The sequence below is a fragment of the Glandiceps talaboti genome, chromosome 3 (genome assembly GCF_964340395.1).
Source record: "Glandiceps talaboti chromosome 3, keGlaTala1.1, whole genome shotgun sequence".
In the NCBI taxonomy this organism is placed as follows: domain Eukaryota; kingdom Metazoa; phylum Hemichordata; class Enteropneusta; family Spengelidae; genus Glandiceps; species Glandiceps talaboti.
Genome location: NC_135551.1, coordinates 8469186 through 8484173, shown reverse-complemented (window position 1 = coordinate 8484173; position 14988 = coordinate 8469186). Strand labels below are relative to the sequence as shown.

The 14988-nt window shown below is 37.2% G+C and overlaps 1 protein-coding gene across 1 annotated transcript; it reads left to right on the top strand.

Annotated features, from left to right (window-relative positions):
* Positions 1 to 8345: 8345 nt before the first annotated feature.
* On the top strand, positions 8346 to 14676 carry LOC144432995 (neuronal acetylcholine receptor subunit alpha-4-like). Its single transcript, XM_078121307.1, has 3 exons — positions 8346 to 8357; positions 9643 to 10461; positions 14614 to 14676. The coding sequence occupies exons 1-3, from the start codon at positions 8346 to 8348 to the stop codon at positions 14674 to 14676; spliced, it is 894 nt and encodes a 297-aa protein (XP_077977433.1).
* Positions 14677 to 14988: the final 312 nt, after the last annotated feature.

Sequence of the window (14988 nt, the reverse complement as noted above, 5' to 3'; positions counted from 1 at the left end):
TGCAAATGTCAGCGCAACTCAAAAAAAAAAATGTCAAGATGGGGTTGTCGCTTGTATTTTCAAGCTGATGGTAAGTTGTATTAAATCGTAATTTCACACAGTATATCGTTATTTCTGTGTTATGCTGTCATTATTGCTAACGGTTGCCAGCGTTTACATGTAAAATGAGCGAGGGCCTATAATTTTCTTCACATTCCTGCACATCGGTTGTACATGAAGCGGCCCTCCTTGCGCGTGACTTGTTGTATGTAGTCGGTCCCGGCGCTTTTATATGTGGGATCGTAATTAGACCTTGTAGTCTGCACAGATCTTCTGACACACATGCTAAGCTTTTACGACCACTGAGTTTGTCACTACTAGTTGAATATTTGATATTATAATAGCAAACCCATTCGTTTGTAGGTGTATGTCAGATGTATTTTTACTAAACCATGGCATTTGTAAGCGTATTTTATTTTACCATGGAAGCCACTGTTCAATTTTAGATAATGTGTCTTACAATGGATAGCACTAGAGCATATAATGCCAAAAATAAGGAATTGTTGGGGTAAAAATGTTTGCCTTTGAATTTTACATAAATTTTGCAAAGTGATTTAGGTTACAATGGCAACAGATGTTCCTAAAATGATAACTATTTTTGAACTCGGCATAACAACCTACCCAATATAGGGCTGTCAATATGCAAATAAACCATGTTATAATGAAAGTCCATTACCATTCACATAGTGACATGAAGCAGTTTCTTTCTAAAAATTGCCCGTGCTAATTGTAGGTATACTGTGGCATGATGCCGTATCGTCTACGACTATTTTTGTCTTTTAAAATAACATTTGAATATGCTGAAAAAAAACTATGTCTAGACATGTCTGACAGTGCGAGGTTTTATTTTGTTTTGTTTTGTTTCTTTGTTTGAGGGAGCGTGACGTATTGACTGTACTGTGCTGTGTCCATATGAACTTGCGTTTGCCACGTATCGATGCAGTCAACAATGGCAACACTGAATTGCAACATAAGTGTTGCGTCTTTTTAGTACGTTGATTACGACATAAAACACATGTTATTGTACGAATATTATTTCATTTATCACAAATTGTACTTTAATGAATAGCTGATAACGTGTAATTACATGTTATTGGCTATTCATTAAAGTACAATTAATCCGAATGCAAACATGTACCTGAAATTATTAAATGTACGGCATACGTACGGTGCGGAGTGCACATGATATAAAGTGAATCCCAGGCATGGTGATATTGTTACACTGTGTAACATTGTATTACATTCACAAGATGTTTACGTATGCACCTGCACAGCGCGTGCGTACTAAACCAACGCAAATAAAAGGTCACAAACTTGATGGTGACACACTTACAACTGTGAAATCATGGATGGATAATTTATCAATATTCCCGTAAAAACGGAAGGTATGGAAGGCTACTCATCCCCAACTATATCCAGCGGCATTGTGTTTAATCATGAAGCAACTAACCTTTTCATTTAACGCAACTTTGGATGGATGTTTTGGTACAGGGGTAAGCCTGTGTCGAACCGGACCTTATTACTCAAAGACCTACGGTATACAGGGGTAAGCCTGTGTCGAACCGGACCTTATTAATCAAAGACCTACATCACAGTCATGTCATATATTCAACTGAAGTTTATATATGTACTACGCGAGTATATATTATGAATTACACTGCCAAGAAAGGAAAGTTTAACTTTGTTCAAATAGCAAAAGGTGTGTAGAGCAGATGACTCTTGGTTTAGCGTACATGTTTGGAATGTCAGTACTACTCAAAGAGTCAAAAGACAAGATCACGGGGTTGTATTTTCAAGCTGATGATATTCGTATTAAATCGTAAATTCACACAGTATATCGTTATTTCTGTTCTATGCTGTCATTATTGCTAACTTTTGCCAGCTTTTACGTGTAATGTTTAACACAAAACTAGCGAAGGCCTGTAATGGACGCTTTCACTGTTATTGCCGCCATCTTGGCGAGGAGGCAAATGGCGCTGGTTTCGCCCTCAGTGCTAGTGGCGCACTTTTTTGTTAATATTTTCCAGACGACACTCGGACAAACAGGAAGTACACAGAGTCAATTCTCGCTCATTTCTCTTCAAAGTTCGTAATTTTTTTAATCGTATTTCATGCTAGAAAGAGATAGTAATTTGTTCTCTTGCGCTAGAAGGGATTGTACACGATGTTCATATCAAAATCTCATACATTTTTTTAGCTCATTTCAGCTGTAGCACATATTTTTTTATTTTTTTTTAGTAATGACACATTGCATACCATTCGGAACCGGGACCTTCGTCAGACGTCACTGCTGGCTACATTTTACTGTCATATACTGACGATCTGATTTTTTTCGCCAACTTTAACAAGTTGATTGATTTTCAAGTAATTGAACTTGAAAAGTCAACCATCAAAAATTCAAAATTGAAAATTAATGTGGAGAAAACTCAAAAGATAGTAGCCAGACTGTACAGCTGTAACACCCTGCATGGATTAACATCACCATTGATGTATGTAATATTGCTAGGTGCCAATAACTTTTCATTTTCTTGTGTTTGAATTTCCAATAAGATACTAAAGTGGAAAGATGTTGGTGATGACTTTTCAGCACCTTCCTATACAAATTATACAGTTCCTGTATATGCACAGACAAGTCATTTGGAAGCTATTTATAGATACTAGAGAGCACAAATCCCCCCCCCCCCGAAATTCTAGAATTCTTATTTGTGTTATTCAAATTCGAATGTACTTACAAGATACTAAAGGACCACAATGGAAATAAGTTTTAATTGCTTTGTTGTGTTATCCTCGGCAATACTTTTAAATGTATGTTTTTACTTTATGTTATTGCCAAATAAATTCAAAAATACAAATGTAGTGACAACAACAATAACATCAAATAGTTTAATTTGTTATAAATGCAGCCGGAGTAGTTAGTACCTAAACCAGTTCATTGGAAATGCCTGATGGAGATAGATGTTCTGTCGAGGGCTGCGGTAATGACAGAAGATACCCAGAAAACCAAGTCAGGAGAAGCCATATTGGTGCACTACGGTTTCAGAAGTTACCATCCACTGGTGATGTCAAGGTGCAATGGATTGACAGAATATGTCATGGTAAACATGACTGTATTCCCTGTACAGGAATTGGAGTATGTTCAAATAATTTTATTGATGGTGTACTGACTAAGCAAAATCCTGTACCAAACCTATTCATGTCCTCAAACTCAGCTAAATTTCAATCATCCCCAAGAAAGCGTAGATCGTTGAAGAAACAATTGTTCCAGGCAGAAGGATTTCTACAATCTGCCCCAGGAACTCATACTTGTATGCCACAGACTATAGACACATGTACTGCTTCTGAACAGCATTACAGAGATAGCGATGTTCATTTGCGTTCTTAAGAATACTTTAGCTTTTGAAAGACTTTTTACTTGTTTAGTTGTGAAAGCAAAATATATACAGTACTGGAAAGGGGAGAAACAAACCTTAACTGAAACACCATCCAGGTACACTATGAATCAAGATGAACAGTACCATAGGCCAGGACCATCAAGAAAAATAAGTCTACTCCAAAAGCTTCTCCTTGGTATGGTGCATTTACGTTTGGCATTGTATGAATTTATCAGAAGCCCTTCCTCTGTAACACTCTGAAACATATGTTTTAGAGTGTTACAGAGGAAGGGCTTCTGATAAATTCATAGTTAGAACTAGTAAATTGTATGATTTAATGCAACTTTTCCATCAAATATAACTTGGTGATAGAGGATACAATAAATGCGTCTGGCTGTACCACCAAGTACTACATGAGGTCTACCAATGACTGTCAGTGATGTGTCTGAAACTTCAAGATTGCAAATGTGCGAATCTATGTTGAACAGGCAATTGGAAGAATGAAAACATTCAATACATTGACATCTGAACTGCCAGTTAGTCTCCTTTCCAATTATCAATGATATTGAAAAAAAACATGTTGTTCCCTTTGTAATCTATTGGAATCATTGTGCGAGTAAATTCTTTGACGGTAGTGTTCTGCAGTCTCTTCTCAGGTTCAAGGGTTTATATACTGCTGGGACATCTCCGGTCCTCATCTTCTTCAATGTTAATTACATGTACACAACTCCAGTGGTACCATATAGTAAACATTTACAACACTGTATACTGGTTTGGTTTGAATCCTCAATTCCCCCTCTTTTAGTATCAGTTTACTACATGATGGACAACAAGATTTCCCGTATACACAATAATGTGCTTGCAAGGTGTGTTCTATAACAATTACATAGATTTAGCTCCACCTTTTTCCAAAATACAACATCAAAGTGTACTTCAGCAATAAGAGGCTTTCCAACTGGCGTCCATACAGTAAAATAGCATTTATTACAGCCTGTCATGGCAAGCTGTATTTGAGTATAGAATTTGTGTGTTCATTTGAGTTGAATTTTGTCTCCTATGTTTCTAAGAAATCTGTTTCACTCCAACTTTCATCAATACTTTTATTTCTCAAAGAATATGGACACACACACTCTATCACAGCCTTTCCACAACACTGACAGACAGCAACACCATCTGGTGAGGCTGCCATGTAGGTAATGTCCCTGTGGACAACCAAACCCAACTTGTTTTACTTTGAAATGTGTATGGAAGACTGAAAGTTCCTTTTCTAATGCTCTAAGAGTAGCTAATTGTCCATGGTCTTTTCCCCATTTGATTGCTGGAACATGATCTAGGTTTGGACATTCAACAATTATGTTGATCAATCGTGTTACTACGGATAGTTTTCCTGAATCTTTTGTCATGTATTCAACTTTAGTATGGACATCGTGGAATAGAGGAACAGTCAGCCTACCAGCCCTTTGTTCAAACCATTGTGGATTGTCTGCTTGGTTAACCGTAGCCTTAGCATCGTTGTCGATTCTTTGAGTTCAGTTGTTCAAGGAAGCCACTCACCAAAGTTGGTTCATCGTCATTACTCTGACTCCTTGCATATTCTTCAGCCTGGCATTTGACAGAGGGAGGTATACTACAAAGACTTGACAACTTTGGAAGGGCCTAGCACACCACTGCATCTGATTCTACTGTTCTCCACTTTGAAAAAGTCTGAAACTTGTTTGTCAGGAACTTTCCTTTCATTTTGTCTTCGTGGGTCAAAATATAATTTTGTCTCTGTGTTGACTGTATTTCATGGTATTTGCATACTCCATTTTGTAGAGTACGGCCATGATATGTTTAAAGCCCTTAGAGAGACCAGCTGTGCAACTACACAAGGCTCCAAGAACTACATCATCATTTTTTTTACTACAATCCACACAGATCTGGGTTCATCCCTAACCTTCTTAGATGGTGTAACTTTTGATTTGATTATTATTGTATCACTAGCTTGGACTACATGATGAAATATTGTGTTCACAAATCCACTTGAAAAGTATGAATATGCTTTATATGTTTTATACTTTCCAATGAATGTTTCTTCATATTCTTTTTTTAATTTTCTTGTATGAAGGAAAATATTTTCCCGAGGTCTATCTTTGGCCATTCTCTGACATCATTTTCCATTCTTCAGTTGGTATTGTCAATGGGTCATTTACCTCAAGTTCCTTGTCTCTATCTTCATATTCAGGTTTCAAGTTATGTTTGATTTAATGTTCTGACAATTTAATTGGAATTTTCTGTTCAGAAGCAACAAAGGCCCTGACCACTAATTCTGATTTGATAACTGATGTTTTGATGCCTCCGATTGTCAGAAAGTACTTTACTTCTCAACAAGACCTCTGAAGAAAACGTTCATATATATATAATGGCCTACTCTACCTTGTACTCTATTGAGTCCTATGGTTTACACTAACCCGTTGGAATAGATAGTTATGTATGTATTAAGAAAATTATGCTCATATACAATGTCGGCATGCTGGTGACATTATATGTAATCACTACTTGATTCTATGAAACTGATATAGACAAACACCCATATAGGAATTAAATTAAGTCACATACCAAGATATAGATAATGTATATATATGCAACATGCAGTTTTTTATTCCAATATTTTTGTTACCATCTGTCAGTTCGATCTCATTCATGAAATCAACTAAAATGTGTTTCATTCTAGCATGAAATACGATGAAAAACTTGAAATAAATGAGTGGTGACTCCGTGTACTCCCTGTTTGTCCGAGTGTCATCTGGATAATACCAAAAAAAGCACGCCACTGATGGCGAAACCGGCGCCATTTGATGAAGGCAATAACGGTGAAAACGTCCATCTTCATGAATATGGAATATTCCTCAATTTATGAGTCCTAAGCATGCTACTATCATTATCATATCATATTATGTACAGCTTTGAAGCCTATTGGTCCATAAATAAGGATCGTTTCACATCGTCCAAATCTAACACGGTCAAACGTATCCTCTAGGTACCCATGGTGCTAGTGACGAGTGGACGAGGATAGCTGAACAGTCTAAACTGTATCGTTATATTTATGATCGATATAACTATTTAATAGCACCTGTCAAACCTCACCTAAACGCTACTCATGCAAAGGCTGGAGCCACATCTCCGGTAGTTGTCACCATCTCATTCGGATTACAGCAAGTTTTAAAAGCTGTAAGTATCAGATATCTAGTTGTTGACAGCAACTTCCAAGAGTTGTACGCATTGTTTACCTTGTTAACCTTGCACTCCACAAAAGGGACAATACGTATTGATTGCAAGCACGGTGGATTTGAATATTCATTTGTTTACTGCCCGGTTATCGGGGTGAACTCATGAATATATTCTGAACTAAATGCAAATGTATTCAAATCACTTCCGACTCGCAATCTGAACTATTTTTCAGATCGAGTATAATCCGATTAGACAGGCGCTAATGGGAAAGTACAGAAACGTCCACCTCATCAGCATAAAAGTACAGAATTGAACTCAATCTGAACTATAGTACGGAAAACGTCGTAATCTGTACTATTTTTTCTACTAGTGTACACTATGTTAGGGGTTAGATTTTTTTGACTAGTTATGTATTATTAGTTTTTAACCAACCCTTGACGATTACTTCTCCTAAAGTTGATCCTAGATTAGTAAGTACATTTCCTAGTTCAATTACTGAAGGTTGAGGAATACTATATTCTACATTGTCAACTACTTGGGGACTGTTGGAGAACAGAACGGGATAGATGATACAGATTACTATGTTCACTTCGTGTTGATCATCGATATGCGAATTTATAGTTGGGTGTGTGTTATCATAGGTTTCAGTTACAGTATTATTAGGAGTGGTTTTATTATAGTCAATTAAGTCTGGCTCAATAGCGGTTTCACTAGGTTTCGAATGAACATCTGCTAAAAAAATACTGTCACGTGGTATATGTAAGATATATGTTTCGTCATCGTCACTGTCAGTCTCACTTTCGTCAGGTTTGTTAGTCTGTACAGGGACGTCCAATTCATCATCAGACGAATCGTATTTCTTGATAGTTTCATCCACCATTTCCTTACTGTTCATTTCTATATACATTACCACTAGTTCCAACTTCGTCAATTGGTTCAAAAGTATACACGTTTCCACTCGGATCAGGTCTACCACATCTTTATAGGGAATAGCATTCCAAGTATCCTGGGTTTTATTTCGGGCTAAAACTCGTTTACGTAGATACACCTTCCCACCAATTGGAATCGGATATTCAGCCGCGTGTGGGTTATAATTGTTCTGCCTATATACAGCTTCCCTTTCCATGTTAGTACCAGCCTTACCAAAATCATCTGAAAGTCTTAAACCATGCCAGTAGACCCAGTTATAACTTGTTCACCATCTTGTTGTAGACCAATTCCCAACAAATGATCGACAGGTAGTCTCGGTTCTCTGCCAAACATCAAGAAATATGGTGAATAACCAGTCGATGAGTGTGGGGTAGCATTATAAGCATACACTAACTCTCATATGTGTCCTGTCCACTTTTTCTTCTTTTCATATGAAAGTGTTCGTAAACTATAATGCAAAGTTCTATTAAAACGTTCACACTGTCGTTCCCTTGGGGGTGGTATGGAGTCGTTCCCGATTTCTGGATACCATATAATTTACATAATTCTGTGATGACGTTACTTTCGAAATTTCGTCCTTGGTCACTATGCAACCTCCTTGGTACATCAAAACGTACGAACCAATCATTTTAAGGTTTTAACATTGGTGGCAGCGGCTGGATTGAATCATTGCCAATGATTCTGGTACTTATGTCCTATATTCCTGACAGCAATTTAGCCCACAATTTAAAGTGCTTTAACAAGGGGAGGGTTATGTTTTAGGGAAGTAAAGTTGCCGGAGGGCCACTTTTTAGCATGACTGAATCAGTGAGTGTCACATTTTATGTATTATATTTTATTTACAGTCAGAATGTCGACAATTGTCATTTTGGTCGTAATGAATGCTAAAAGTCTAACATGATAAATATTCATACTATCGAATTTCGATATTTATCTTGACCTAATCATTTTGGATTTTGTTTCACAGACATGGCAGGACCACCGTCTGGCGTGGAATGTTAGCGAAATTAACATTCATGGCCTGCAAGTAGCATCACGGATGCTGTGGCGCGCGGCCGGATATTGCACTTTACAATGGGCAAGTATTATTTCTCTGAGATCTATAGTAAAATTTGTCATAGTTATCACGATTGCATTTATTACGGTAAGCCCAGAACTTAGACATACACATGACTGTCTCCCTATTAATTTGTATAACTTGCAACAGGAATAATGAGCAAAACGACAACCCAGCCTATATTGTGAGCCTGTGAACGGTAAAGTATTACTTTTTTTGTATGTTTGAAACTAAAATTAACACAATGTATGTATTTACATTAGACACCGTTCATTCATATCATGTCAACAGCCTATAAGCTATGATTCCAGTTTATTTGGTCAATTACCCACAATTCACAGCCTAGCACCGTGCTTTAAACATCGTCAGTTGTTTAATTGTGCGAATAAAAGCGTCTAAGCTATGATCATCGTCCTAAATCAGTCTTTTTTACTGCACCGTCAAAGAGGCCATGGTTTCATTCACATACCAAAGCAGCATTTATCATGAGGCTTTGTTCATCAACAATGCAACCAATCAGTTTGTCTCACGCGCACCATGTGATAGACGGTGCAGTCGCATGATACGTAGACTAAAAACTGGAAATAGTTTGTGTTCTTGTCAAAATTTAATTTTTTTCATCATATGGACAAACTTGGAATAAAATGTTATTGCGTTAGCAGATAGACTTTACTCTTGCTTGAGAGAATGGGCTATCATCTGCAATACTGTATCATTACATTTATGGCAAGTTGAATACTTTTTACTGCAAATAAGTAGTTACACTTATGTGTTTTCTTTGCAAATACTGTTGTTTGGAATGAATCTTGACGACTTTACTTCAAACTGTGAAGACAACGAATTAAACCTTTTCCAAGACTTTCAGACAGACAGCATTATATCACATGAAGTTCGACAATTTAATTTGTATTGTAATCAAGAGTTAATCAGTACATGTCTATAACGGTCACAATCTTCAATTATTTATAACTCATTGGCTATGTTTATGGAATCATCAAACAATTTAACTTCTAAGAATTAAATTTGCTTTTTCAGTTGACTCTTTCTGTTTATTTGCTCTTTGTTTTTTATTGCGGAGAATTACAGGCTGAAAAGAACAGTGGCTCCCTCAGTGCCCATCTTAACCCTGATGGTACTGTACGTTATCTTCCCGTTTTCAAAGCTACCACCGCCTGTGAGAAGCAGGAGAGATATTTTCCACATGACAAACTTGTCTGTAAGTTTGTGATAGGATCTTGGGGTTACGACGCTTCATACCTAGATATTCAAATGAAGGAAGATGGCTTGTGGCTAGATCACTACAACGAACATCCTGAATGGGTTGTAGCAAAACATGTTGCGGAAAGACAGGACAGTAGAAAATATGACTGTTGTGCTGGAACCTACACAACCATAACGTATACCATAGAATTTGCACGAGATCCGTCTTTCTATTCAGCCACAATGGCAACACCTGCATCTCTGATTGCTATGGCAATGATCTTTATTTTCGCGCTCCCTCTGGCTTCTCGTGAAAAGATGATCCTTGCAGTCGGCATCCTCATTTCTCTGATTATCTTTGATGCAATGTTATCAATGGTGACGTCATCAGTGACTGCCATGAGCAGACTTATCCTATTCGGTATCATCTTAGACCTTTTCGTTATTGCCGAGACATCCCTGGTGTACAACATTTACTGTCGTACTATACGTACACATCCTATTCTTGACTGGATCAGAACGGTCTTCATGGATATTCTGTCACGCCCTCTCTGTCTTACAAAACCAAACAAGAAGAGATATCAAATGGAATTGAAGTATGCAGAAAGTGATGACACAGTAGTAGACGAAGGCGTTGACAGTAGCACTCCCAAGGTAAAGTTCCATCGTCATTTCCTTGTCATGTGCTTTAAAGAGAATTTAGAAATTTAAATAAACAATAGGATATATGGTTGACGAAATGCCTAAACTTTTCCTGGACTTGATTACTAAAACAAACAGGCAGTTATGATAATTAATATTAAAGTGATATTATAAAGATATAAGGAGAAACAGCTAGGAAGGAGAGAGAGAGAGAGAGAGAGAGAGAGAGAGAGAGAGAGAGAGAGAGAGAGAGAGAGAGAGAGAGAGAGAGAGAGAGAGAGAGTGGTGTGTGTGTGTGTGTGTGTGTGTGTATGTGCTGTAGTAGAAGTAATGAATGCATTTGTAGCAATTGTGGTGTTAGTAATATTGAATGCTAGTATTCTCCGGTGATTATGTGTTCTGTTCCTTGTTTTATATAAAGCTAGAAGACGCGGGAGAAGAGTGGAGATTCGTTGCACGGGTGATAGATCGTTTGTTAGCCCCCGTCGGACGAAGGCGGGGGCTTTATAAATTGGGTTTTGTCCGTGCGTGCGTCCGTACGCGTGCGTGCGTGCATGCATGCGTGTGTCCGTCCTCAGCCATATCTCGGACAATCATGGACCGATTCCTTCCAAAATTGGTACATTCATAATTAGATATGAGTTACATATACACGCTGATTTCCTTTTGGATGCGATGTGGTTTAGCTGATTTACAAACATTTAAAATACTTCACATGTCTGTAACAATAATTTGTAGAGTAAGTTGTACATGTGTTACAGTCTGGACATTCGATCTCATTTGCATACGGTCAGAGTTGAATCACATCAAATGGCGCGCTACTTCATGTGTTCCTTCGAGATGCTATCTACATAACAATACAGTGTTATTTTTAGAATGCTACATGTACAATGTTCCAAAGTCACTGTACAATCTACAAGTGACCTACTCGCATGTTTAGTACCTTCAAAAAACATAGTTTCACGTGAGATTTTTCATTATACCGTTTTGTTTGGTCGATGTTCGTTTTCAGATTTCTCAGTTTCACTTCCGTGAAGAAAACATACCCATCGTAAAACGGCCTGGGCTAAGAGAAAGACGCACGGGCTAAGCATGTCACATACATCATTCGATTTGTTATTAAATTCTACACAGATGAAGCCCTGCAACGTAAAATCTGTCCATGCAATGATATTCAACTATATCTCTGAACATGTAACCTTGTTTGTTTTTAGAAATTTAGTGCAACGTACTCTCGACTACTGTAGGTTTTACTGGCTCGTTTTCCGTCCGTATGCAAGTAAAATGTGATCAAAATGCATCATGCTAAAAATCACCGCACAGTTAATCACTGTATGAAAATTCACGAAATTTGACCACGGCCTTTATTTTTGCCGATAAAGTCAAATGACAGTCAAACTTTCAAGGCAATTTTTATTTTCGATAATTCAGTTTTAGTCTTCATTGATCAGCTAGGAGTTATAATTTCTATGCGATGTTTTAAAAAATAATAAACACAATTGGCCCATGTATTTTCCAGATATAGATTTCATCTCATGTGATTTTCTTGTTGCTTGTTTATGTGTAAACATGTTTTTCATCAAAGAACATTTCACTTTACGTATATTTTTTTGTGTCGAAAATATGTCACTTGGATAAGTCACGATGCACTCTGTGATCAATCGATAAAAATGTTGAAATTCTTTCCGAACATTTGCTGGAATTTCCACTTCTCAGAGAGCCTTATTCATAATAATGTTGGTCATGTTGTATTTAAAGATTCAAACTCTATAAAAGCATCAAATTCTATGAATATTTAGACCGAAGTAGGATTTCAACGTTAATGCACGATAAATATGCGCAGACAGGCTGCGCAGACGAATGTCCAGACTGTAACATGTGTATGAACATGGGTTCAGAATTGCAATCATCGAATTCAAATTTAGATTATCGAATTCAAATTCAGATTAGATTCGGGTGTTTGTAAGAGTGACTTTTGTTAGCCCCCGTCGGACGAAGTCCGAGGCGGGGGCTTTATAAATTGGGTTCTGTCCGTGCGTGTGTGCATCCGTGCGTCCGTCCGTCCGTGCATGCATGCGTGTGTCCGTCCTCAGCCATATCTCGGACAATCATGGACCGATTCCTTCCAAAATTGGTACATTCATAATTAGATATGAGTTACATATGCACGCTGATTTTCTTTTGGATGCGATGTGGTTTAGCTGATTTACAAACATTTAAAATATTTCACATGTCTGTAACAATAATTTGTAGAGTAAATTGTACATGTGTATGAACATGGGTTCAGAATTGCAATCATCGAATTCAAATTTAGATTATCGAATTCAAATTCAGATTAGATTCGGATGTTTGTAAGAGTGACTTTTGTTTTTTATATTATCTGCATCGATAAAAGGTAAGGAGAATTATTATTCTTTATTGTCAATGTGCTTTGGATAATTGTTAATCTTTATTGTCAATGCGCTTTGTACCAGTATGAAAACTAGTGCACACTTCATTACATACAATGCATTTCATGCTGTGCCAATCATAATTGTACATTTGTGGTAAATGGTATGTGTGTAAATAAAGCTTTTAAATGAAAGTTGTAAGCGCAAGTATGCATATTTGTTTATCAAAATCATCAAATATGGCCGGAAAACGGTTTATTGTACTTTTTGAGAATTATTTGGTCCCTATCCAATTCGTCTAATATATGAATATGTCTAATAGTGTGAATCCAAATCTGAGAATATTGTGCAAGATCGCCAACGTTATCCAAAAAGAGGCTGATGACGTATGTGCTTTAGATTTCATTCATGAATTGTAGTGCTCGCACAAAATTTCTTCCATTCTCCACGATACAGTAGATTCCGTTGTAAGTTTAACCCTACATTATCAGTGTTCTCCACGAGGGGTTTTTGAGGGGCGCACCGCCCCTCTGTTTTCATGGACCGCCCCTCTGTTTGCGTTCAGCGCCCCTTTGTTTTGATGTGAACGTCTTCAAGAGATTCTATTCAATGCCGTTAATGAAGGAAGTGAACAGCGACACTGCGTCTATCATCATTTATGAACTTATTTATCGCCTTGATTATAACAATGGTAGCCGAAACAAAAACAGTAAATGTAGTACCGTCGTAAAGTAGAAGACGGTATGTTGGTAGTTTCTATGGCCGGGTATATCAAGCCGGTAATTTCCAAGCCTTCCCGTATACGTAATACAGTACGCATACGATGTACGATGTCACGGCAATTTTCACATTGTATCGATAAATACGAACAAAATCATAAAATTTATACATGTTCTTTAGAAATAACTACTCCGGTACGGTTCCATGGTAAAATTTATGTCCTAAATGATCACGTTTGGATGTGAATCGCGATCGTAGTACCACGAGGTAGCTCCAATGTGGCAGCCATGTTTGTTACTGCACGTTTGCACTGAACGTATTCGGTTATTCTTAGCCCAAATTCGTCACATTAAAAATGTACGTATTTCCGGCAAATTTGGATGAAAAATCATTTTCCATTCATGAAAATTAAAAGGATATCAAATTTTAGAGAAATAAAGGGAAATGAATTGTTTTCAATTAATTTTTATGAATGACATGCACCAGATTCAGTAATCAAAAATTGGGGTGAACCTTGATGTATACTACCAATAATTGCAAATTTACCAGGGCAAGTCTGTTTTGGTGTTGGAGGACCTGGGTTTGTTTCTATATCACCTCCAAGCAGGAGCAACATCCTGGTGTAATAATTATAATACAAGTAAAGGCGAAGAATACAAGCGCAGCAGAAGGACAATATCTTTGTTAATTTTACATTGATCATGTAGTGCACAGAATAAAAACTTCCTACAGACTGCCTGTATTGTTGGACACACATTCCCATGATTGTTTTATTGCTAATACCTAGTCAGTAATTTGAAATATAAACTAAGACAATTGGACTTTCTATTTCTAGTTCTTTCAAGTGTTTGTATCCTTGGTACAACTTATAATATTGTAGTGAGTTCTAGGACAAGTTTCTAATAATGTATGTACTGTCCTATCACCTGTCTTTTATTTTATGTATGTACTGTCCTATCACCTGTCTTTTATTTTATGTATGTACTGTCCTATCACATGTGTTTTATTAGATTTTGGTTGTTGTCTTTGCTTTTGTTCTCTTTGTGTTCTCTAGTTCTCTAGTGGTCTATGTTCAGACCAGCAGTTAATTTGGGACGGTGCCCAAATCCTACTTTAACCTCCTCAACTGAAGAGTGTTCTCGGGTTCTGAGAACTTTGTTATTGTATTTATGTCTGTTGTGCAAGGTGTGTGCCTTTGTTGTGTCTGTATGCTTGTAAACCAGTACAGGATCCAACAATTTACTCCTACCACTGATATTGAATTTCATAAAATGGAGAGTGTATTTGAGAGTGCTCTAGAAATTTCATCCCAGTGTATTCTTATAGTGAAAGACTATGGTATGGCATTATTTACTCAAGATGACCAGTTCCACTTGTTCGATCCTCATAGCAGAAGTGATCAAGGTTATTCAATGCCTGATGGACATGC